At 54.2% G+C, this 24,488-nt stretch overlaps 1 protein-coding gene across 1 annotated transcript in view; it reads left to right on the top strand.

The window, feature by feature from the left end:
• Positions 1 to 1,922: 1,922 nt before the first annotated feature.
• The window catches only part of SMC2 (structural maintenance of chromosomes 2), a 27,712-nt gene continuing 5,146 nt past the window's right edge, over positions 1,923 to 24,488 (top strand). Inside the window, exons 1-20 of the mRNA XM_037227048.1 lie at positions 1,923 to 2,105; positions 3,283 to 3,459; positions 5,477 to 5,626; positions 5,922 to 6,083; positions 6,635 to 6,745; positions 7,496 to 7,633; positions 8,076 to 8,216; positions 8,874 to 9,023; positions 9,393 to 9,582; positions 10,051 to 10,226; positions 10,820 to 10,938; positions 11,242 to 11,380; positions 11,733 to 11,879; positions 12,456 to 12,578; positions 12,942 to 13,159; positions 15,125 to 15,249; positions 16,553 to 16,746; positions 16,986 to 17,129; positions 19,224 to 19,418; positions 24,209 to 24,409. Coding sequence (XP_037082943.1) covers positions 3,292 to 3,459; positions 5,477 to 5,626; positions 5,922 to 6,083; positions 6,635 to 6,745; positions 7,496 to 7,633; positions 8,076 to 8,216; positions 8,874 to 9,023; positions 9,393 to 9,582; positions 10,051 to 10,226; positions 10,820 to 10,938; positions 11,242 to 11,380; positions 11,733 to 11,879; positions 12,456 to 12,578; positions 12,942 to 13,159; positions 15,125 to 15,249; positions 16,553 to 16,746; positions 16,986 to 17,129; positions 19,224 to 19,418; positions 24,209 to 24,409 — 2,991 coding nt within the window. The 5' untranslated portion in view covers positions 1,923 to 2,105; positions 3,283 to 3,291. The remainder of the gene's footprint in view (positions 2,106 to 3,282; positions 3,460 to 5,476; positions 5,627 to 5,921; positions 6,084 to 6,634; positions 6,746 to 7,495; positions 7,634 to 8,075; positions 8,217 to 8,873; positions 9,024 to 9,392; positions 9,583 to 10,050; positions 10,227 to 10,819; positions 10,939 to 11,241; positions 11,381 to 11,732; positions 11,880 to 12,455; positions 12,579 to 12,941; positions 13,160 to 15,124; positions 15,250 to 16,552; positions 16,747 to 16,985; positions 17,130 to 19,223; positions 19,419 to 24,208; positions 24,410 to 24,488) is intronic.

Raw genomic sequence — 24,488 nt, 5'->3', positions numbered from 1 at the left:
CTGACCAATTTGGACACCTGCATTGCCTCAGGGGTTCCTCAAACAGTGCAAGAGGACCTTTGACTGATCTTTCAGGTCACGTCCCTATGGGCCGCGATCATTTTTGTGACCTGCAGCCGGTCCCTCGGGCCCTTATGCCCTCCAACCGGGCCTTTGATCATCGGTACCCATGGGTCGCCCGGGCCCCTCTTCGGGTCTCATCTACTTTCCTTGGTCGGCTCGGGGCTCTTGTGAACACAGGGCCTCTATTAAGCGCTGTGGGCCCCTGACAGATACCAGACCACAGACCAGTGCAAATACTGGCCCCGGCTTTATAGCTGATTGAGAAATGGGTCCTCAGGTCCATACCGACACGAAGCCGACTATGTGGTACGGTGGTACCTGACCGACATATTGACCCATATCGGCAGAGAGGATCCCCGATCGACGCAAAGGGCTCTCTGACTGTTATTTGAGGGTCCTTCTTCACATGATCATGACCCCTAAATAAGACCTCGGCCAGCTCTTTAAGCCTTTAGGCCCTCCAATCGGACCCTTGATCTTCGGACCCGGTGGGACCTCTAGGCTCTTCGGGCCTTCCCAAACACAGCCTCTGGCCGAATCGGGCCCCTTAACAACACAGGGCCCCTGTTAGGCGCTGTGGGGCCCCGAGCAATATAAATCACTGGCCCCGGGTTTGTTTCTGCTTGGGTAATGGGTCCTCAGGCCCATGACGCCACGCAGCCGACTGTGCGTTACTGGTGGTGTCAGACCAAAAGATATGCCCTTATCGACTCAGTGGGCTCCTAATGAGCACGCATGGTACTCTGGCTGACATTGGAGTATCCGGCCCGCGGACCGGGGCCCCTAAATGAAAACTCCGGCTGATCTTTCGGGCTCTTGATCTTAAGCCTAACGAGAACCTAACGAGGGGGGGGGGGGGCGTAGTCCCTGTGCCTCCTCCACCTGCCTGCGCTACCAACTTCAGTAGGGATTCAGGTATGGCGCGTCGAATTATGAAGGTTTGGTGGCGTTCAGAAATATATTTTTTTTGAAATCTAAGTTGACTGCAAGCAATAATTTTGGAAGTTGTACAATTTGATGCTTCGAACTTGACCACCAACTTCTCAACTGCAAGAGAGTCACGGGTGACACGTCAAATCGTGAAGGTGAAGTTTTCGGGGAGGCAGATTCTAAGATCTGAGTTGCCGCAAGCAAGAATTTTCGAATGTGGTAAATTTGGTGACTTTTGATCCGATCTAAGGTCAACAGATTGCCATCTGCAGGAGGGAGTCATGCATGGTGCATCAAATGGTTAAGTTTCTACTTTGATCAGAGGAGGAGATTCCGAGGACTGAGTTGTCTGCTTTGATCTGTGAAATCATCCATTCACGTTTTTGACAGGCCCATTGGGCCAAGGAAAACTTATTCAGCGAAAAATTATCTCTCTTATAATCATTCACGGAGCTTATCTGTTTGCGCTCGTCTGGTCCGAAAATTATCTCCCAGATTCGTCACCCATGCACCACGCACAGCCAACAGTCAGGGCTACGCACAACGAAAACAGATTATCTGTCTTTTTCTGTGCTGACAGTACCAGACACCCCTCCGATTTTTTCCGATGTTCCAGATCATTCCGAGATCATTTGCCGGCCGAACGCTCCCGAGGTGTTCGGCCTTAGGCCATGTCACGACATTTCCACCCGCTTGCTCACATCATTGGGCTCAATCGGTAAGTAAAGATTTCAAAGTAATGTGACGAGCGATTTTGGAAAACGAGCATATCTGCTTGATGTAACGTATCTTCAGTTTCTCTTCGCATGTTGCTGTGTTTTTGAGGAACCGCGGCGGTAGTTTGTACTGTTTTTGAAAAGGACATGCCCGCTTCTTTGCAATATTGCTGCGCACAAGCTACATAATCAGCGCATAGACGGCGGGAAAGGGGATGGGCGAACAGAAGTAAACGCGGGAGGCGGGATTCGTCGGATATTGGAATAATCGTCTTTATTTTGCTACGGGACCGACTGCTGAATAAGGGGAGCATGCGTGGCTCATACCGAGATAGGTGCTCACTTCCCTTCTAAGTATATTTCGAGAAAAGTAATTGATGAGCCGGTGGTAAAAAGGTAAGTGGTGGTGAGGTGGAGGATTTGAGTTAGAGGTTACGCTGTTATACCATTGGTGATGTCACTGAGAAATCACTCGACATCGTCTTGCTGGATCTGGAGTGCAAGTGTGCATGATTTAGGCCAGACCAGATCATTGAAAATTTTCAAATACATTTTGATGGGGAAAAGTATGTCAGAAGTATTGTGCAGGAACTGACCTCTACAAACCATAATTCCCTGAAAAATTGCACCTTCATGATCTAGAATCAGATGTGACTGTGTGCTGAGCACTTGAGGACTCAGATGTATGGTGTGCATGCTTTGAATTTTTCCAGAACAAGATGTGAAGATTGGGGATGTGTTCTGAATTGCATTTCATACTTACATTCTTGACAGCATTGTGCTAGGGAATTTGTTTAGCAAAAAATGCCCCATTTTGAACATTCTGGAATCCATTTTCTCTCCTGCTGATATTGTTATTGGTTGTGTGGCTGCTTTCATCTGCAACAAAGGTCTGGGTGGTATTAGTCATGCTGCTTTGTTGTTTTCTGTGGTCTAATGTATGCCATTTCATTTCCTGATCAATCTGCATTAGTTTTGTCTTACCACTCAAGCTGCACCTGAGCACTCAGATGTATGGTGTGTATGCTTTGAATTTTGCTGGAACAAGATGTGAAGATAGGGGAATGTGTTCTCCTGAATTGCATCTCTTACTTACATTCTTGACGGCATTGCACTAGGGAATTTGTGGAGCAAAAAATACCCCATTTTGAACATTCTGCAATCCGTTTTCTCTACTGCTGATATTCTTATTGGTTGTGTGGCTGCTTTCATCTGCAGCAAAGGTCTAGGTGGCATTATTCATGCTGATTTGTTGTTTTCGGTGGTCTAACGTACGCCATTTCATTTCCTGATTATTCTGCATTAGTTTTGTCTCATCACTCAAACTGGACAGTGCTTTAGTTATGTGAAGGTTTGTCATGTGGGTCTGAAATGTGTACTTAACATGTTTTGATGCTTAAGAGCCTGTCTCATGCATGATCTGGATGGTTAGTTAACTTAACTTGAGCAAATATTGGTAACCCTTGATGTGTCTCAATTTTTCAGTAATATGACAAAATAATGATGTGAATATTGATTGCTGCATTTGTTCACTACTTGCCTGCACTACTAACCTCTGCTTCACCATTTTCAGACCTGAACAATGTATGTCACATCCATGCTGATTGATGGATTCAAGTCATATGGTCAAAGAACTGAAATTACTGGCTTTGATCCATCATTTAATGCAATTACCGGACTGAATGGCAGTGGCAAATCCAATATACTGGATGGCATTTGCTTTGTCTTGGGCATCACAAACCTCAGCCATGTAAGTAGTGTACAGAAAGATTTCTTGCAACTGAATGTGAATGTTTGTGAATGGTGTGTCCCTTAATGTGATACTTTTTGCACTTTTTACATATTTTGAAGTGTGCAGTTTTGTTGTGCAGTTTTCATGTGGTCGGGCTTTTTACAGTGGCAACTATTGATATGTGGACCAGTTTTGTTTTTGTCTTGATTGAGAGGAGAGTGAGAGATAGCTAGAGCAAGAGAGAGTTAGATGAGCAAGGGTGAGGTGTGTGTTTTTATTCAAATGTATGCTTACCAGCTATGCTTAACTTTGTTATCTAAACCACATATTAAACAACCACATACATACCATATATATATATATATATATATATATATATATATATATATATATAAGGTGCATCCAAAAGTAAGCTCTGTTTCCTGACCTTAGAAGAATCACATGATGCAGCATGTGTTTTTTGTTTTACAAGTTACAGGTCAACCCACAGTTGCTAAATCGAATTTTTTATCCATTTCCTCAGATGCAGAAGATTTCAGTTGGGGTTGGTTGGGGTAAAGTAGGTAGGACACTCAGTTCTAGACCCTGTCTGTCTGGGGTACGAGCTCCCGCTACGGCACCACTGCTTCCCACATTGTGCCTAATGAGGACATCTGTCTTGAAACAACCCTGACAGATGGTGAGACAAAACAAAAGCCTCAATCATGAGACATTTGCTTGGTGGGGTATGGGATGTTTTCATTGACCACCCTGCGAACAACAATTGCTTCTCCTTTTGAAAAGCATTGGGACCTCCACGTGTTGTTTAAGTCTTCATAGTCAGGCAATAGTTTGGGGCAGGAAGTGGGTGGGGAAAATGTCTCAGTGACTGCCAATTTAATGTTGACTCTGGTGTGAGCATGTGGCTATGCTCGATTGCCACTGTCAAATGCGTTGTCATGGCCGAATGGTTAGCCTCGCGGTCTGCAGCTCACTGCGGATGGGCAAATCCCAGTTGAGGCATGGCTACTGGGCGCTATCGTAATCACCATAGTCGCTGACACCCCATGAGGGGTGTGCGATCATGTGCGCATGGCGTACTTTTCAGGGCAAGTGTTCCGTTATGTCCGTCGTCCGGTTTTAACCATGGCTCTGGTTTCTGCACGGTGGTAATTCATATTGATGACATTGAACCTAAAGTAAATCGCCAGCAGCGCTGGCGCGAATTCTGCAAACGATCAAATTATACTGGGTAAAGCGATTTCGTTACAGGGCTTAATTGCCAGCCATTCGAGGTGACCTGGATAGGTGCCCGTGATGACGTTAGAGGCCTCGACTGATGTCACGATAAAGCTCCTTAAGAGGGCCGCAGTGCTGTCAACCGACCGGGTTTAGGGCAGAAGTTCATAACGAAAAAGTGCATGTCCATGATGTATGTAAGCAGTTATTCGAGGATGAACTCTGCAAAGGTATTGTTTGTACAGCAGAAGAACGGGAGAACTCTTACGAGAATTTTATAAGCAAATATCATTGGTTGACGCGCCCTCCAAACTCAATAACTCATCTCAACTCAAATGTCCATGGACATTAAGTATGTGTGCAACATATTCGTATTGACTAAAGTTAGTGTGGAAGTTGGTATGGAAGAGTTCGGATGTATCAAGTACGTACGTAATTTTTCCTAAGCCGTTCCATATACACAAATATCGGCAACGGGCAGCGTTCGTTTGACATGCGTACTTGTACAAAGCCTGTATACGTTGTTCGTTTAGCGACAAGTTTGTGTGAGTTACACTGCTACGGTGTGTGCTCCGGTACAGATTAACAACCCGGGTGCCAAATTACGTGCTGTCAAGGCGTATGTTTCGCTGAAATATGACTTCCGGTGGATAATTTAACGCATAGAATTCGACCGCGCAACCTTCAGCCTATCCAGCGAACGGTTAAACGCAAGAGCACAGATGCACTGCATCAGAGATCGCCATCACTGTAGCTGCGCTCGGGTCAGGGTGTGCGGTGTGTGCTGACCTGTGCGTGCGATCGACGCCCGCTGCAGGTGCGGGCGACGAACCTGCAGGAGCTGGTGTACAAGAACGGCCAGGCGGGCGTCACCAAGGCCACTGTGTCCATCACGTTCGACAACAGCGACAAGGCCGAGAGCCCGCTCGGCTATGAGCAATACGACGAGATCACCATCACCCGACAGGTTGTGCACCGGGAGGGACGGCGTTACGAGGACGGTGTTACACCGTAGGGACGGTGTTATGCACGGCAGTTCTGATGCTGTTCTGCACTCCGCTTACGCACATGGTCATTTGTCTCAATATGTCGGGAGAATCTCGACGCGGATGACTGTCCGGTGGCGGGGGTCGCTCCCTTCTGTTGTGAATCGAATGCAGTGTACCGTCGGTCGCTGGCTGCTGCCAGACAAGGAATGGCTGGTTTGTCGTGTTTGGCATCTGCCCCCTACTGTTACGCCCTCCCTGGCCATGGCGGAACAGGTGGTGGTCGGTGGCAGGAACAAGTACGCCATCAACGGCGTGAACGTGCAGAACAACCGGGTGCAGGACCTGTTCCGCTCGGTCAAGCTGAACGTCAACAACCCTCACTTCCTCATCATGCAGGGCCGCATTACCAAGGTCCTTAACATGAAGCCGCCAGAGGTGAGAGGGCTGTGGTCCCCGGCACACACCATTGGCCATCTAAGCGGTCACGTGGGTGTTCAAGACAGCGTTTGTTTTTGTGACTGGTCCCGAAAGCATGACATGCGTGGGGAACCAGTTAAAGAGTTCGGACCAAATAATCGGCGGTTTTCTCTGTGAGCCATGGACCCCATGTGGTCCGCCCTTCCACTTATTCAGTGTTTTTCGAAATCAGGTACCCTGAACTTGTGATGCATGGGTTATTACGAGCGCATGATGTGGTGTTTTGCTCAGTTTGTATTCGCCGTATGGAAACATTTATAAAAACTTATAATATTTGCATTTATTTGTCTACTTCCGCTGATTCATAGATACATCGGCTGTATTTTATTTCACGTGCTCAAGAAGGATGTAATTTTTATGTTTTGCTTCTTGCTCTCTGGGCAAATACTACTTTGTATTTTTGCGTATGCCTTGCCCTTACTTCACAGAGATGTCATTAAATAGCTGAGTGTTATTTACGATGTTGATCGTAAGAAACATGTAAACAACTGTGATTTGTTTCGCTCCAGATTTTGTCAATGATAGAAGAAGCAGCGGGAACAAGGCTGTATGAATCCAAGAAGCAGGTGGCCCAGAAGACTATAGAGAAGAAGGATGCCAAGCTCAAAGAAATCAATGACGTTCGTGCCATGCTACCATTCATTTGAATACTACGGTCACGATAAAAGCTCACACTTCAGTCATTTCCGTCATTTCTCGCCATGCTTCATTATGCATGTTGACTTTGTTTCGGTATGCGGGGAGCGCTATATGCCAGACGCGGTCATTCAGCGAGCTGATCGCGAAGTCACGTGGTCTCTCGGGTCCCAGCTCCGGTAATGGGTGGACAGAGCAAGCTGCTCCTCTCAGGGCGTAGCGACGCTGCCGGTGCGTGAGCTCCCGCTCCTTATCCCGCCCGCTTTCTTCTCATACCCGCTTTCCCGCATTCGACCCACTCATCACTCCCAATCCCCGTTTTATCGGGGTCGCCGTGCCCCCTCACCCACGTCCTCGTGTTGATCGGACCCTGGTGGCCGAGAGACGCGTCGTGCGGGTCAGTCACGGCGCGTCCCGAGACTTCACTTTGGCCAGGATATGCGGGGGCCCTGAAGGGGGGGTGGGGGGGAGGGACGGGAGACCCCACACGGGTCTAGCGGTTTGTCGCTCGCGCTGCGGCTGCGTGCTCTGCGCGAGTTTCCGCTTGGGCCGCCTGGCCGTGCGCAGCGGCTTAAGGGGTCAAGGGGCGGCGGCGCTGAACCACGGTCAGGACGGGGAGAGGTCTCCTCGGTTATGCCTGGCCGTGCGGGAGGCGAGGAGCGAAATAATGGCATTCTCTTCCGAAAATTATCGCAGTGTTCCCTTCCGAACATTATTACAGCAAATTGTTACAGATCTTGGATGAAGAAATCAACCCAACAATGAATAAGTTGAAAGAAGAGCGTTCCACGTATTTGGAATATCAAAAGGTGGAGCGAGAATACGAACATCTGAGCAAATTTTGCATTGCATTCAAGTTTGTCACCACGCAGGTAAGCACAGCCAGTCATCTCGTGTAACCGGCGACTGACTGTGTAAAAAACGCCATGATCGCAAACGAATTAGATTAAACGCATGCTTTTCGAAATGTGCGGCTTGCGTGACGAGACGTGTTTTCTGGGATGCAGTCGTCACCCTCCTTGGGTTGTATGCTCGATATGGCGGATGTCGTCCGTCACTAATACTGATGTCGCAGCTGGCAGATGCTGACAGATGCTGACGGTTATTCACTGTGTGTATTTACCTATGCATCGATCTTATGCAGGCTGTCAAGGAGAGGAATTAGTGGTTCTTGGCCGTTTTCCATTCATTGTCGTCACGCCATCTTGCTCCCTGACGATCCCGAGGTCCTGACCACCACACGGACATGCGTCCAGTCGAAACGGCTGGTCGGTGGTTGGCGCAGTCGGAAAGCCTGTGTGCCCCCTCTCCTAGGAGTCGTGCAAGAAGGCCGTATCGGACGAGCAGGAGGTGCAGCACTCCATCGAGCAGGTGCGGGGCCAGATCGAGCAGGGCCAGCAGGACATCGGGCGGTACGAGGAGGACATCGGCAAGCTACAGCACCAGCGAGACACGGTCAGTCCGCGCTTTCCGACTGTCAGGAACCGGATTAGAACTCGCCGACAGTGAACGCGTGATTTTTAGAGCAGTAAGACATGTCCTCTGACGTGGAGCAAGAGAGTAGATTGTTGGTACCGTGCAAATTGTAACGAAACGTTAGCGATTGGGACGCGACACCTTTGGAAACCCGTACAGTTAGGGCTTATCAATGCAATGGACAACTCAAGGATATGAGATGTCGATATAATAGTTCTTCCGCCGTCATTGGGGCTTAACGGAAATAAAGAATCGTAAGAAGCCGCCATTTCCGAAAAAAAGTTTATTATGATGTCCTGCTCTGGTTAGGCCTCAGTCGTCAATACACTCCAAAATATGTCAAAAATGGTAAACTATTGGCAATGGAAGTTAATTCTCGGGATGCATTCAAAATCTGAGGCAGTATTCAAATGAATCCGTAATACACCAGGTAAGACCCATGGAGCGTGATTCCCAACAAAATGTTCAAAGACGGCGAGCCTGCCGTACAGTAGAGCAAGAACTGCTGGATTAATGTGCGGAATGCTTCATCACTCCGGCAATTCGTAGTTAACAGAATGATGCGGACTTGAAATGTTTGGCCCACCCTGTGTGCTGACGGGAATGATGCGAACTTCTGATGTTTCCCTTGTCCAGGAAACTGGTGGTACTCTCGTCTCATTGGAGGAGAAGCTAGAGGAGGATACCAAAGTCGAGGCGAAAGCTATTGCTGCCGTGAAGGGTGTCAAGGATTCAGTGAAAGCCGAGGAGAAGAAGAAGAAACAACTGCAGAAAAGTTTGGCGGATGTAAGTCGCCACGACCTACATCGTGATGAGGTCTTTCTGTGCTCCTTACACCGGACTGACTTGGTTGACGCATATACAATGCTGGTCAATGCAATGCTGACGGGCCGACAGGGCGGTGTCTGAGCCCCGTGTGGGCCGTGTGACGGGCCGGCAGGGCGGTGTCTGAGCCCCGTGTGAGCCGTGTGACCGGCCGACAGGGCGGTGTCTGAGCCCCGTGTGGGCCGTGTGACGGGCCGACAGGGCGGTGTCTGAGTCCGGTGTGAGCTGTGTGACGGGCCGACAGGGCGGTCTCTGAGCCCCGTGTGGGCCGTGTGACGGGCCGACAGGGCGGTGTCTGAGCCCGGTGTGAGCCGTGTGACGGGCCGACAGGACCGCGCGGCGCTGGAGCAGAGGCAGCAGGAGATGAGCCGACTGCGCGCCGTGTTCGACGCGCTGCGTGAGGCCGACGCCGAGCAGGCGGCCGCGCTCGCCGCCGCCCAGAAACGCTTCCAGGCCATTAGCTCGGGCATGTTCAGCGGCGACGACGGCCAGGACGCCACGCTCGCTCAGCAGCTCATGAGTGAGTGCGGCGCCGCACCGCGCCCAAATACATCAGCTCGCAGGCAATGCCGCACTGTCGATCTTATTAGCGCTTGAGGTGGTAAGGGCTTGTTTGCGTAATGCTTGCTCATATTTTTCATTTTTCACTTAAAGGTATCCCAGCCCTTGGAATAAATTCATGTCTGGGGTCAGAGCTGACGCCCATCAATGGTTTTTGGGCGAGCCTCGACCCCTGCCATCCGGTCGTGCAACTCCAGCTCAACCTCACAATTTGTCGAACAAAGTTCACCGTGTCACAACGCTTGGCGCGGTCCGTCCTGCCTTCTGACGTCACCTGGCTTCTGTGCGGGTGCACTCAGCGATTTAGGCGCATTACCCGGACTAGGGCATGGCCACAGGTCTGCGGAGAAGCCTTGCTCAGAGATACTGCAGGCCATCGAGCATAGCCCGGTGTCGCACTAACGCCTGCTGTTCGGGCCGACGGCAGATGCCAAGTCGGCCATCGCGGACTCGGAGACGGAGCGCAAGCAGGCGGACATGAAGCTGAAGCACACCAAGCAGGAGCTGGCCAAGCGGCGCTCCGAGATGAAGAAGACGGAGAGCGAGTACCGACGCGACTCGAGCCAGCTGCAGACGATGGAGGCCGACGCGGCCCGCCTCGAGGTCAGCCAGGCGGCTCTGCAGCACACCGGCTGCACACCAGAGCACGGGAGACATGAGTAGGCTGGCGACAGTGGCCACCGGATTGGTGCTGGTAGAGCTTCCTTGGGATTCGTGGGGCCACAGGCGTTTTGAAACGAGCCGTCTCGGCTCGTAAGGTCGGGGTAGCTTTTATAGGTGGCGAGGGTGGCTGTATGTGCCTGGTGTCTTTTCAATAGTGGTGTGCTTGCAAAATGTCGATTGTTCGCTGGCATTTTGATCCATGGCTTGTCCGAGTACAACGGCTGGCTTGTTGGCGCATTACACGGTGACGGTTTGTGCTGGTGTAAAGCCATCCGGTGCACACGCATAGTTTTGAGCTGAAATGGAACAAATAGATGTTGCGCTGTCACAAGAGCCTGAGAGGCTACTCACGTACACGTAGTCTTGTGAGAACGCAGTTACACGTGGTAATCACTAGCAGGCGGACAGTTACCATCGCTGCTAGCTACTCTGCGAAGTCTGCGCAAACGACAACTGAACTTCGTTTGCATTTGCTCGTCTTTCCCTCGCGGTTGGTCGTTCGATACTGAGCAGACGACGTGGCCTGTTTTTAGAAGTCAATGGGCCAGCTGCGGTACGACGAGACCAGGGTGGACGTGCTGGAGGCGGAGCGTCGCGAGCTGAAGCAGGAGCTCAGCCGGCTGAAGGAGAAGCTGGACGTGCTGGAGTCACGGTAACTGGTCCCCAGCCTGTCGTGCTCAGCCGTTAGGAGACGACCGGGCGTCCGCAGGACACTGCTGTCCAGGCCGTGTTGTTAGACCCCTCCAGACCTGCAGACCTATACTAGACCGCACAAAGTTCGTCTCGGGTCTTGTTTTGCGTCACTTCTCTGACCTTGGAGTCACGCGCGTGGACCGGTCGTTCTGTCGCGTCTACATGTGCGGAGCGTGCGGCCCACCCGGGTGCCGCCACGCCGCCGCCCGGCGCCCTCCGCAGCGGCACGGGCTCTGACGCCGACGCCGGCCGGCGGCTGCAGGTACCCCCAGCTGGTGCTCGACTACCGGGACCCGGAGAAGGGCTTCGACCGCAGCACCGTTCGCGGCGTGGTGGGAAAGCTTTTCAACATGAAGGACGTCGCCACGGCCACCGCCCTGGAGGTGACCGCCGGCGGCCGGGTAAGTCAGCTCGCCGGAGCCGCTGCTGCTGTTGACACGCAGTATTGGTGGGTGCAGTCAGGATGCGAGATCGCTGTCAACGAGTCGAATATGTCGTCTTGCGCACAGAGTTACGTGAAGTGTAAGCGTGGTGACGTTAAGTGCTTTCGTGGACTGGAAACGGGCTACCGAATGTCCATTGGCCTGGTTTAGTGCACAGTGTGTCACAGTCGACGCTGTCAGTTAATGATAACACTACACTTTGTACAATTCGCTAGAGTGTAAAATGCCAGGAGTATGTGGTTGTCTCACATCACGTGCATGTCGGCGCGACATCGCAAGTCACCTGATATTGGTGTCGTCATTGCCTCAGTTGTACAACGTGGTGGTGGACACGGAGGTGGTGGGCAAAAAGCTGCTGGAAAGGGGACAGCTGCAGAAGCGCGTCACGTTTATCCCGCTCAACAAGATCTCCAGCTCCAGCATCGACATGCAGACTATCCGACACGCTGAGAAAGTGGTCAGTGGCTGGTGGCGACGCGCGCTGGCAGTATGGCTGCTGGGAGGCAGCCCGTGGCTCAGTACCATGGTAACATGTTCAGTGCCTGATGGTTCAGTACTTGAGAGTATGGAGGCCAGGGTCGACTGTGGCGAACGGTGATAAACGCCTGCTGATTGGGCGCATTTGTCGGGGTCAGGTTGTTTGACACATTGCCACTGTCGTATCTTCGAGAGCTTCGCCGGCGTGGTCCGCATGCGGTGGTCCGGTCTGTCTTCCAAGGCCTCCGTCCCGCCGAGCCCCCCGCGGCTGCGGCGCCGGTGTCGGGCGGGGCCGCGGCCGCTGGCACCCCCAGCGAGCCCGGTGGGCCGTCGTCGCACGACAGCGGCTGTAACCCGGTCGGCGACGCTCGGCGCGCCCGGCACCGGCTCTCAGAGATGGTCCCGTCGGCCCGGGGCCGGCGCGTTACGGTAGTGCCGCAGTGCCGGCGGTCCACTCAGCTGTCCTCCGACGCAAGATGGTGTGCGATGTTGTACCGAACGGCAGGAGAGTCAGGTCGGGCCTAACCTCTGACCGGGCCGCCCGGCGCGCCGGTAGGTGGGCAAGGAGAACGTGCGGACGGCGCTCTCCTGCATCCAGCACGAGCCGCGCCTGCAGAAGGCCATGGAGTGGGTGTTTGGCAACACGCTCATCTGCAGCGACCTGGACGTGGCCAAGAGGGTGAGACGCGGCCACACGCCGCCCCATCGGCAAGGCCGCCACCTGCCTCATGGCCACTATGATCACTGAAACGCGCACATTGGCAACCCGTATCGGCGCTGTGGACCGTTTTCCCCGCCCTGTTCCGTTCCTTTCGTTAGGCATTAACAGTGCACCGTTGTTTGCACTGTTAATGCCCACCGCAAGCGTGTCCCGTCGTGACCTCTGACGTGACCCGTGACCCCTGACGTGACGCGTGACCTCTGACTTCTGACCTCTGACGTGGCCCGTGACCTCTGACGTGGCTCGTGATCTCTGACGCGACCGATGACCTCTGGCGTGACCCGTGACCCGTGACCTCTGACGTGGTCCGGGCGCCGACAGGTGGCGTTCGACCCGCGCGTGCAGCGCCGCGCTGTGACGCTGGACGGTGACGTGGTGGACCCGGCCGGCACCCTGACGGGCGGCTCGCGCCAGGCGCGCTCCTCGGTGCTAGCCGAGCTGCACGCGCTGTCCGGCTGCCAGCAGCGGCTGCGCCAGCTGGAGCAGCGGCTGGCCGAGGTCGAGGCGGAGCTGTCGTCGCTGACTGAGAACGGCGACAGGTGAGAAGCCGTCGGACGGAGGCCGGCCAGGCGACACGTGCTGGTCTGAGGTGTTCAGGTGCTACCTGGAAGTACTGCGTCCGCGGTGGCGGTCAGACGAACTTTGTGTGAAAACTACCCTCGCAGAGAGGTGCCCAGTGATAGGCAAATTGGCTTTTGCAACAATCTGCAATAAAATGCTCAATATGTATTCGCTATGAAAATGAATTGGTTGTTGTGGTGAGGTGTATTATCTGGGTTGTACCGTGCCCTGCCTGGGTTCTGGTGTACCCCCAGCCCCAGGTAAGTGTAACCGGGGAGCAGAATCGCGACACATGGTGAGCTGCGCCTGCGCGCCCTGAATAGTAGATACCTCTGTGGAACAGCAGGGCGCGCGGCACCGATCGGCCGGTGGCGGGGAGGGCCTGGAGTGTGATGACCAAGGTGTTGTTGGTGGGCTAACCAGGTGAGCAGTACTTATCGCCTGCCCTGCCAGCGGTCAGACGCATGTGAGTGTGACCGGTGCTACCCCAGCGGTCAGACGCGTGTGAGTGTGATCGGTGCTGCCCCAGCGGTCAGACACGTGTGAGTGTGACCGGTCCAGAGGTACGGGGTTCGATTCCCCGCGGTGCCCGCCCTTCCTGCCAGGGTGAGAGGCAGGCGACGGCATATAGCCTCAGCAGCTGAGTGCGTCGTAAAAGCCCCAATCACACACAGTGTGACCGGTGCTACCCCAGCGACGATCCGCCTGTTTTGTTTATCGGAGGGCAGCGGTCTGGTCCGGGCTGGCCGCCGTAACGGGCCAGGCAGCTGCCCTTAGCACATGAACGGAGCAGCAACACTGATTTCAAAAACCTGGATGCGCAAGTTTGTGCCATATGATATGGCTCCCATGGGCGAGGTTTTGGTTGTTGCTATGTGCCTGTGAGTACGTATTGAATGTTGGTGGGAGAGGTTCTGGTGCATTGTGGGTTGAGTCTGTTTGAGTCCGCGTGATTGTTGATTGAGTCCGCTTGAGTCTGCGTGACAGAGTTCAGCGCTCCACGCTCTTTTAAACGGTTCTTTGTATTATGCATTATATCCACCGACCCCTCGCGCGCCCGATTTTTTTCCTGAAAGTGAATCTATTAATTTAGTTACGATGTAACGGTAGACTCACTGTTTCTCTTTTCGCTGTGTTTTTCTTTCGGCCAGTAGTCTTCACCAGCCGATGTAAGCAGTCTGACGTGTTCGACGCTGCTGAGATTATAAGGGCGTTGCCTCCTCGACATGAGGGTCAGTGGATGTTGAACTGTTCAAACGTTGCCAGTTACCTTGCGATGACTTAAATGTGGCGTGAATCCCACGAAGCTCGGTGGGCGGGGGCACTGTTAGTAAGGGATGTCAGCCTGTTTGGGCTCGGTAGATGATGTGACCACTTCGTCTCTTGTGCTCGAATCCCGGCTGGAGCAGGGCTTTTAGGAGTGGCGGCGACGTCATGGGTCGCGTCGCGCCCTTCTTCATTTGTAGGAAGACAGGGCATGCAAAGTTCTGATTGCCATAAGATGGGGAGGACGTTCTTTTAGCGCGACAGGAGAGGCTTTGACTTTCAATACGAAATGCTCATGCTCGATAGCCGTGTCCAAGCGTGACGATCTTGCGGTGTTTTGTGGGCCCTGTTAGGTACGATGGGACAGAGCCAAGTACTGCACTGTACCAATTACCGAGAAGAATGCTAGCTGGCTGAGGCCATCCCAGGCCAGGGCCCAGTGATATCCAGATGAGGCGGGACCTGCTCACCAGAGCGCGGCGGTCTACCCCGACCCCATTCCCCAATCCCCCTCCTCCAATCCTCCAATCCAGTCCTCCCGTCCCGTCCTCCAATCCCACTCCCGGCGCTGTCCCGGGCGTCCGTCGGCGTGTTTGTGACCGCGGCTGTCTTATAGCGTGGCTGGCGCCGCGCGCGCCCTCTGCAGACGCGCACCTGAGTCCGAGCCGCGTCGGCAGGTACGCGCAGCTGAAGCAGCAGCTGGAGCTGAAGCGGCACGAGCTGCAGCTGGTGCGGGAGCGGCTGCAGCAGACCACCCACTGCCAGCTGCAGCAGGAGGTGCAGCGCCTGGAGCAGCTGATCGGTCAGTGCTGCTCGGGGGTCGCGCTCCCCGTCCCCGCGCGGCGCGGGCTTCTCCGGGCAGCTGGTACTCCTGCTGGGGTAGATACGCTTCATTTGCTCGCTTCATGATTGTTGCAGCAGAGAGCTGAGGCTGTTGTGGCCACGCAATTTCGTCGCGCTACTGGGACATGGCCATTGGTTTATGCGGGCTCGCATATACACCCAGTGACATTTCCTACCAGGAGCCAGGTGCATGCTTGTGACACGGATAAGGGCAGGTAAGAGACATAAGTTATTTAAACGCAGCCATTCATGCGCACCGGGGAGATAACATCTGAGGCAGATACTTTTTTCAAATGCAGCAATCGTGCTGTCCCAGCTGTCCGTCGCACCAGCTTTCAGCAGTCGCCGGAATTGAACAGGAGTGGGCACTGTGTGTCCGAATTTTCGAAGCGCCCGCAGATATCAATTATCAACCAGAGAGAACCAAAATGTTATCATCCATGTTGTGCGTCCACACACGGGAAGCCGCAGCGGACCCACACTCATGAAAGTCGCATAGGGCCGGTCGGGAGGCGCGGCTCTCGCTGTCCGAGGAGTCGCCGCGATACCACGCTCACCCGCGTATGCAGATTGGTTTCCGTAAATCTGTCATTCAGCATATTGCGTCTCGAGCTCTCGGTTACAAGCTCGTCCAAAGTTGCCATTTTATTTCACTGTGGGACGCCGACATATGTATGGGTGGAATGACGCGATTCTGTCGTGGCATTAGCTCCGAACCTGATGTATGCGGTGGCTTCTCAACTCTGGGACAGGGCGGCTTTATATTGCCCCGCACTGTGGTCAGCCTGTGGTCGAGCGTATGGTACGCGGAAACGCAAACGTCTTCAGCATTACGTCGTTCGCGCTCTCTGGTCGCTTACGAGTCGGTTTGGAGTAGCCTGGTGGTCGGGGGGGGGGGGGGGGGGGAAGGAGGGGACGGCGCGCAGTCGCCGGTGGTGTCCGTCCAGCGCGTGCACGGTCGACGGCTGGGGCGTTAAACTGGGCACCGTGCCGTCCCCACTGGCTGGCGGCGGAGGGACGCCGGGAGGCCGACCGGTGCGGAGCAGAAGGCTGCCAGCGGCTGCCTCCCGACCATGTACAGGGCTATGTGCTCTTAAGCCCCCTATTCCCCCGGCAGATCTGTGACGGTAGGAGTAAATGCTCTTCATTGCACCCCACTGTCAGGGTCTCGGTGTGTGTAGTGTGAGCAGTCGCGTCTCGCCGTCACGCGCCAGCTCCCGGCCGGTGTGTGACGCTTCCCTCTCGCCTCTCCCCTCCGTCAGTGGAGCTGGAGGAAACGCAGTCGCGCTGTGCGGCGACCGAGAAGGGGCAGCGAGCGCGCGTCGCCCACCTGGAGGAACAGATTCGAGATCAGCAGGCTGTGCGAGAGCGCGAGCTGAACAGCGCCGAGGCCGAGGTCAAGGCCTGCAAGACACGGGCCGAGGAGACGCGCAAGGCCTGGCAGGATCGGCAGCAGGTACCGGGTTGGGCCTTGCTCTCTCAAGAGCAGAACTGGCGTTCACTCAATTGTGTGGTCTGTTTTGTACACCTGTCGTATATTCCAGTGAGCGTGCCCGCTGCTGGAACGCTGCGGCGGGCGTGATGGCGGTAGCTGTAGGCGGCGGCCGACTGCGCGGTGGGATGTGTGTCTCACGATCGGGCCGAGCTCGCGCCGCGCCGGCGGGCTGCGCGTGACGACCCCCGTCCGCCATGCAGGAGGAGGAGCAGATGCGCCTGGAGATCGCCGACCTGGGCACCTCGGTGCAGTCGACTGAGGAGCAGATCGCGGCGGCGGAGACGGCGCTGTCGCAGTACGCCGAGCGACTGGCCGAGGCTCAGACGCAGCAGCAGGCTGCACAGGTCAGTGCCCCAGGCTCATCAGGCCGCGCGGCCGGCCCCCTCAGGCGGCACAGCCGGCCGCCGCAGGCCGTACAGCCGACCCCTGAGGCCGTACAGCCGGCCGCCTCAGGCCTTGCGGTCGGCCCCCTCAGGCCGCACAGCCGACCCCCTCAGGCCGTGCAGCCGGCCGCCTCAGGCCGCACGGCTCATGACACACGCACCCTGCCCACGTGTCCGTCCGGCGGGATGGGATGTTTCCGTGATCACGCGCGCCACATCTCAGGTCACGCTTGATCTGGCGTATCAGAAGACCATCAGCCGTTAATGGGTCGTATTTTTTAGCGCTAGACGGTTCCTGAAATTACGAAAACATTCATTACATGAACGTACGGTTGGAGGGTGTACATGGTGACCATTAACCACAACCATCATTGTGTACGCTGCACGTGTGTGTTTTTGCGTGACGATGCAACCGCTGTTGGCTGTGGAGCTCGTCGCGAGCTTTTATATATATACATATATATATATATATATATATATATATATATATATATATATATATATATATATATATATATAAGGATCCCACAAGATTAATGCATTCTTTGTTATCAAATGGCGTGTCATTAAAACAAGAACTACCTGGTCCGTGGTCATCAACGTGCAATTCTATTTCCGCATAAGAAAAACCACGGTCGCTTAGCACGCGTCCGGGTGGCGGGGAGGGGGGAGGGGGACTTGACCCTTCCACCCGAAAATATTTTTACAAACTTATGTTCGTACAGCGCGGCGTAGCCGATGCATCTTGTAAGGTTGCTGACCTATGACGTCCCAGTCGGGGTGTGGCTGTTAGCGAGGACAAATTCTAGGGAATTGTTCATACGATTACAACAATTTCCATTGACCTAGGGTCAGGTTTGAACGTCAGACCAAGGTCAGAACCGGGGTGTTTTTGCACTGAAGGCCTTGCTGTATGAGGTAGTTTTGGTGCTCATTTTGAATCTATTTATAGCAGGGTTATCCGCAGGGCCGCAAGAGTTATCTTTGATGGACTTCTTCAAGATAAGTGCAGATCAGTAGCATTTGGTTTTTGAGAACATTTTGCATAGGCGAGTCTCTCCGGGCAGGTGGCGTGGTAGGCGAGTCTCTCCGGGCGGGTGGCGTGGTAGGCGAGTCTCTCCGGGCGGGGTGGCGTGGTAGGCGAGTCTCTCCGGGCGGGTGGCGTGGTAGGCGAGTCTCCTCTGGCAGGTGGCGTGGTAGGCGAGTCTCCTCTGGCAGGTGGCGTGGTAGGCGAGTCTCTCCGGGCGGGTGGCGTGGTAGGCGAGTCTCTCCGGGCAGGTGGCGTGGTAGGCGAGTCTCCTCTGGCAGGTGGCGTGGTAGGCGAGTCTCTCCGGGCAGGTGGCGTGGTAGGCGAGTCTCTCCGGGCGGGTGGCGTGGTAGGCGAGTCTCTCCGGGCAGGTGGCGTGGTAGGCGAGTCTCTCCGGGCGGGTGGCGTGGTAGGCGAGTCTCTCCGGGCAGGTGGCGTGGTAGGCGAGTCTCCTCTGGCAGGTGGCGTGGTAGGCGAGTCTCTCCGGGCGGGGTGGCGTGGTAGGCGAGTCTCTCCGGGCGGGTGGCGTGGTAGGCGAGTCTCTCTGGGCGGGTGGCGTGGTAGGCGAGTCTCCTCTGGCAGGGGCGTGGTAGGCGAGTCTCTCCGGGCGGGGTGGCGTGGTAGGCGAGTCTCTCCGGGCAGGTGGCGTGGTAGGCGAGTCTCTCCGGGCGGGTGGCGTGGTAGGCGAGTCTCTCCGGGGGGTGGCGTGGTAGGCGAGTCTCCTCTGGCAGGTGGCGTGGTAGGCGAGTCTCCTCTGGCAGGTGGGCGTGACAGGCGAGTCTCTCCGGGGGTGGCGTGGTAGGCGAGTCTCCTCTGGCAGGTGGCGTGGTGGCGAGTCTCTCCGGGCAGGTGGCGTGACAGGCGAGTCTCTCCGGGCAGGTGGCGTGGTAGGCGAGTCTCCTCTGGCGGTGGCGTGGTAGGCGAGTCTCTCCGGGCAGGTGGCGTGACAGGCGAGTCTCTCCGGGCAGGTGGCGTGGTAGGCGAGTCTCCTCTGGCAGGTGGCGTGACAGGCGAGTCTCTCCCGGCAGGCGGCGCTTGCCCAGGCTCAGGCGGCCGTCAAGGCGCAAAAGGACGTGATGAACGCCCAAAACAAGGAAATCCAGCAGCTGGCCACGAAGAAGGAGAAAGTCATCAGCGATAACCGCGACCGCGAGCTGGAGATTAAGCAGCTGGACCACAAGCTCAGCAAGGCCAGAAGTGACGCCAAGGACATGCAGGAGCGGGTGAGTCAGCGGCCGGCAGTCCGGGGCTGAGCTGCAGCAGCGTTGGGATGCCCCGACTGGATATAACTCCAAGCTCTGCAGGCCCCAGCGGCTGCCGCTGTTAAGCTCCACTGTATAGCTTAGACAGCAGTGGGTTGTGGGTTGGTTGTCACAGGGCTGTATAGCTTTATGTGAGCCTTCATCACTAGGCAGTCATAAGCTCCATGCTAATTTGTGAACCCCGCCGTGTAGGAGGAAACGATAGTAACGGGGGCAGGAAGTCTGCAGGAAACGGAGCTGGTGCCGAACTCATTGGCTGAAAGCATGTCGCACGGCTGAGTTTGCCGGCTGTCCAGCTCAACATGTTGCGACTCAGTCTACGCTCCAGGCTGTAGATGCACGTCTATATTTTAACTATCGGCACATCCCAGTCGCTCTTCAGTGCCGCCTCACACTATGGGTGTTTTTATGCGGCGCGGCGCAACGCAACGCGACAGGATGGGACGCGACGCGGCCTGGCTCTGCTGGTTACCATGGATACCGGGTGCGCAACATGTCCACTCGTTGGGAGTCCTGTTAGCTTTTCTCAGCCTGCATTCTCCCCTTGCTCCATGGGTCACACATTTGACATTAGCCTTGGCGGCGAAATCAAGCCTAACGCTCCCATTTACTGAAATATTCCACCACTTATTGCTCCTCTCCCCTCCCCTACAAATATTAGCGGTAGCTTGCGGTCTCACAAACACCTAAGGCTCGCTACTGTGAACGGAAGTGGGCTTTTCGAACTTTCGATCGCAGGGGCACCAAAGATAACCTGATAGCTCTTAAGAAGGCATGGGCGTTCGCTAGATGTACCGTGAAGGTAGTTGAAAGTCAGTCGTGATGAAAATAGGTGAGCACATTGAACCATTTCACACCAATATTTAAAGTTTGTACCCGCGTCAAGCGTATTTCGGAGCAATTTTGTTCAATGCCTTGTCTTGCGCTGCGAGTTGGCGGTCTGATCTCGCCCCCACCGATGGATGTCGCAAAAAATTCGCTCGTGCGATATGGGAGCGTGGTCAGGGCTGGAACATGAGGCCATTGTTTGTTCGTTGCAGCGCCCGCTGCCAAACATACAAAGTGAGCTTCTCCACTTTCGATAAACCGCCATGCAGACTTGTTTTCAAAGGCGGAGTTGGCGAGCCGTTAGCGCACTGCGTAGTGTTTCAGAGGAGCTGGCCAAATGCAGAGTGGCGTGCTACATCAACTGCCACCTTACGCACTGGGGATGCTCCGGGCGACTTTTAACTTCCTGCGGACAGATGGTGGCTTTCCTGCAGGGCGGCGAGAGGCTACGGTAATTCCTGTTTTAGCACGCGTCCGGTAGAATGGGGGTCAAAACCTTCGGTTTTTACCCCCGCCCCCATGAGGGATGGAGTAAATGCCTTCGGTTTTTACCCTATCCCCATTTTTTTCACCCCAAATATATTTTTAACCGCCATATTTTCTTTACCCCCATGCCCCCATTCGCTAAAACCGAAGGTTTTTACAGAATAATTATTCATAACAATGAAAGAATAATTCCGAAAAGCTTGTCGTAGCCCGCCAAGCTTTGCACACCTTTAGGCAGTTGAATGGTGAATATTTTGAAATAAGGATTAGATGTACCTGGTAATGACATTGGCCTATGGCGGGTGAAAGTCGGGCCGTGGTTGCCAGCGAAGACAATTTCTAGACATTACGGACGGGTGTGAAGGTCAGACCGAATTAGAAGCCAACCTGCTTCTTTACTCGACATTTGTTGTATTCTGTTGTATGAGGCAATTTCAGGTGCTTATTGCAAATTTGTTAAAAACGGACCGCAACAAACGTCTTTGGTGGACTTCTTCGATGCCAGAGTAGGTTGCTAACCTGAAATGACCCACGTCAACATTTTGTTTTTTGGGAACATATTGCTCAACGTAAACTTTGACGCATGTTCAAATGAACAAAACAAAAATATCCCGTATGAATTTGGTCACCTTGGTCTTGTCGGCGTTAAAGAAGGTGAGTATCTAGGCTTAAGCCGGTGGCATTGAGAGGTTGGGGGCACTTTGGACACCAATCTGAAGCTCGGCTTTGCTCGACCTTATTTGATCCAAAGGTTATGACCAGGGAACCACAAAGTTCGACACAAGTGAGTTCATATACAGACCAGCCCACCCTGCGCATTTGATGTCTATCTGTCAGTTTTTTTTTTAGGTCTCAGGTGGGTCAAATTGACTCCCTCTCTTTCCCGCCAGAACGAAAGGCATTCAACCGGCCACCCGGGCGCGTGATAAAGCTTTGGAAAAGTGGCGAAGAACCACTTTACTATTTGCTGATCTCTTTACATAATCATTATGTAAACTGGTGGAAAGGATGGTAAGTGAACGATCCACCTGGATTTTAGAAGTGCATGGTGTCGTTGCGAATGCTCGGTGTTTTTAGGAAGCCTCAAAGTTCCGCAGACCATATCTTGGTGCTGCTACCCCTTGGTGCTGCTAAACGTGTTGGATTTAAGCGAAGACGATATGTTGGCGCGCTGTTCTTTGATGTAGGGGGTGCCTTTGACTTTTGTTGGCACCGTGGTATTATTCTGAAGCTCCTTGACCTTATCATCCGGGCCCGGTGGGCACTTTTGTGCAGAACTTTTTAATTTATCGCCTTTTTCGTGTCCGCCTTGGCATTAAGTCGACCCACAAACTTTCTTTGATAATCGAGGTGCCTCAGGGCGGCGTCTGGAGCGTGACACTTTTTGCCGTTGCTATTAACGACGCATGCAATTCGCTTTCACAATCAGTCGGCCGAGCGCCTTTTTTGAGGAGGACTCCACCATCTGGTACAGCGCATTAATAAACAGTCCCCACGACGAAGAGTCGTATCCAGCTGACTATGACATCCTTGGAAAGATGGAACAACGAGAACGGATTCCGTTTCATCTTCCAAGACCAAAGCCACGCACTTTTACCGCCGTCGCTGATGTTCCGAATGAACCATCCATCTCCACGGACACCGCAGCCCATCAGAGTCTGTCGCGGGATTTCTCGGAGGAGTAGTTGGATCGTGGACTGACGTATAAAGCGCGTTTTGAGGCTTGACGTGAGAGGTGTTTTGGTCCTTGGTCCTTGGATATTTTGAAATGTGTAGCACGCACAATATGCAGACTTGACAGGACCCGTCGTGTTCTGATACCGCCCATCTACTGTTCCAAGTTGGACCGCGCATAATTTACACGTGATAGTGCAGCAGAGTCCAGTGTCCTTGTCGCAATACACAGCACACCCCTTCGTGCCATTACCAGGGCGTTTGGGACGTCACCGACTGAAGTCGTTTTGCTGAAGCATACGAACCGCTGACGTCTGGACGGCGCTGGATACTTGGCATGCTTCGCGTTTAAACTGCGCCAGTTTCCCTCCCATGCGATTTATGGAGCGACGCCTTCTGGCTGAGCGGCGGCGCTGCTTAGCAGAAGAAAGAGACAGCACCCTGTACCGTTCTGTGTGGGCATGTGGTTTTTTTTCAAGGCAGTGGCATTCGTCGGCGTGATATGATGCAATTGCAACATCGACCAGTTTCCGCCTCGGCACCTGATGTCTCCAAACACTTACTTTCGCTGTCTCGATGACGAAAGGTGAGCGGGATGCCCCGGGATTTAGGTTCGGTGTCGGGCACTCTGGAAGCGTGTGGGATGGCATTAGGGACACATGTCCACGCGTACTGATGGCTCCCAGGACGAATGAATGGAGTGGGGGAGTGGTACATTTGTGAGCCTGCTTCGTCCAGTTCGGTCATTCACACTGCTTGCAGGTTTGCGCCATTTTTCATTTCTGAATTGAATAGCCATCACCACGCGCCATCATGTTTTATTGGTGTTAGAACTTGATAATTTACACCTTATATCACTCGACTCAGAGCGCAGTTTAGGCGTCAAAATCGTTGAACCACAATGCTTCCTTGAACGGGGTATTTGCATGTGCCTGTCAGCACTTGACAGGACAGCCAAGAGAATTGCCCTTGTTGGTTTCTACTCGTATTAGTATTGAGGGAACGAACCGGCTGGTGTAGCGACGAGGCGACGTTGGTACCGTGCGCGTGTGCGTTTCTACTTCCTGTGCGGGACTTTTACCCAGCCGTAAGAACCCGTATGTGTGATAAGGGTGAGGTGGTTGGGCCACGGTGGCAAATAACAAGATTCATGTCACAAAATCTGAGATGGAGCACTGGTAGCCATGCTCTCGCCAGTCTCGACGAAAATCAGAAATCATACTTGGTAGGCTGCGTGTTCACCATACCTATGCAACTCAATGGCACATACGTTGTGCAGAGGCCCCAGCATTCTCGCTTTGGCGCCCCATCTCTCTTGGCACGGACCAGCTATTTGCTTCCTGAGCACTATTGTTTTTTTTAGTGATAGGCAACGTCTGTAAGATAACTAACTTATCGCCATTGGTGCGAAGTGACCGTAGATGTTGGTGCGTCCCAACACCCCAATTATGAAAATCACACAACCGTCCACCTCTGCCGAGTCGGCCTGGCTGACTCGGTAAGCGCCGGTCTGTCGGCCTGACCGTCCACCTCCGCATAGTCGGCCTGGCTGACTCAGTAAGCGCCGGTCTGTCGGCGCGGCCGTCCACCTCCGCCGAGCCGGCCTGGCTGACTCAGTGAGCGCCGGTCTGACGGCGCGACCGTCCACTTCCGCAGAGTCGGCCTGGCTGGCTCAGTGAGCGCCGGTCGGTCGGCGTGACCGTCCAGCCGTGCTCAGTGGGCTGCGAGTCACCGCTCTGATGCGAGTCGCCTCCGTCTCTCAGGTGAAGCGCATGCTCTCGGACCACGAGTGGATCGCCACCGACCAGCAGTTCTTCGGCCAACCCAACACCGCCTACGACTTCAAGGCCACCGACCCCGTGGAGGCCAGCAGGCGCATCGTCAAGCTGGAAGAGGCTAGATCCAAGCTGGGCAAGAACGTGAACATGCGCGCCATGAAGATGCTTGGGAAAGCCGAAGAACAGGTGAGGATGGTGGTGGACGGGCGGTAGCGAGGGCATGGTTGACAGGGTCCGTTCGGTAGCTGGCTTTAATCGGTTTTAG

This window comes from Pollicipes pollicipes, unplaced genomic scaffold, assembly GCF_011947565.3.
Source record: "Pollicipes pollicipes isolate AB1234 unplaced genomic scaffold, Ppol_2.1 Scaffold_5724;HRSCAF=6776_pilon_pilon_pilon, whole genome shotgun sequence".
NCBI lineage: Eukaryota > Metazoa > Arthropoda > Thecostraca > Pollicipedomorpha > Pollicipedidae > Pollicipes > Pollicipes pollicipes.
The sequence above is the reverse complement of the archived record's forward strand: the minus strand, read 5'-3'. Positions and strand labels throughout refer to the sequence as shown.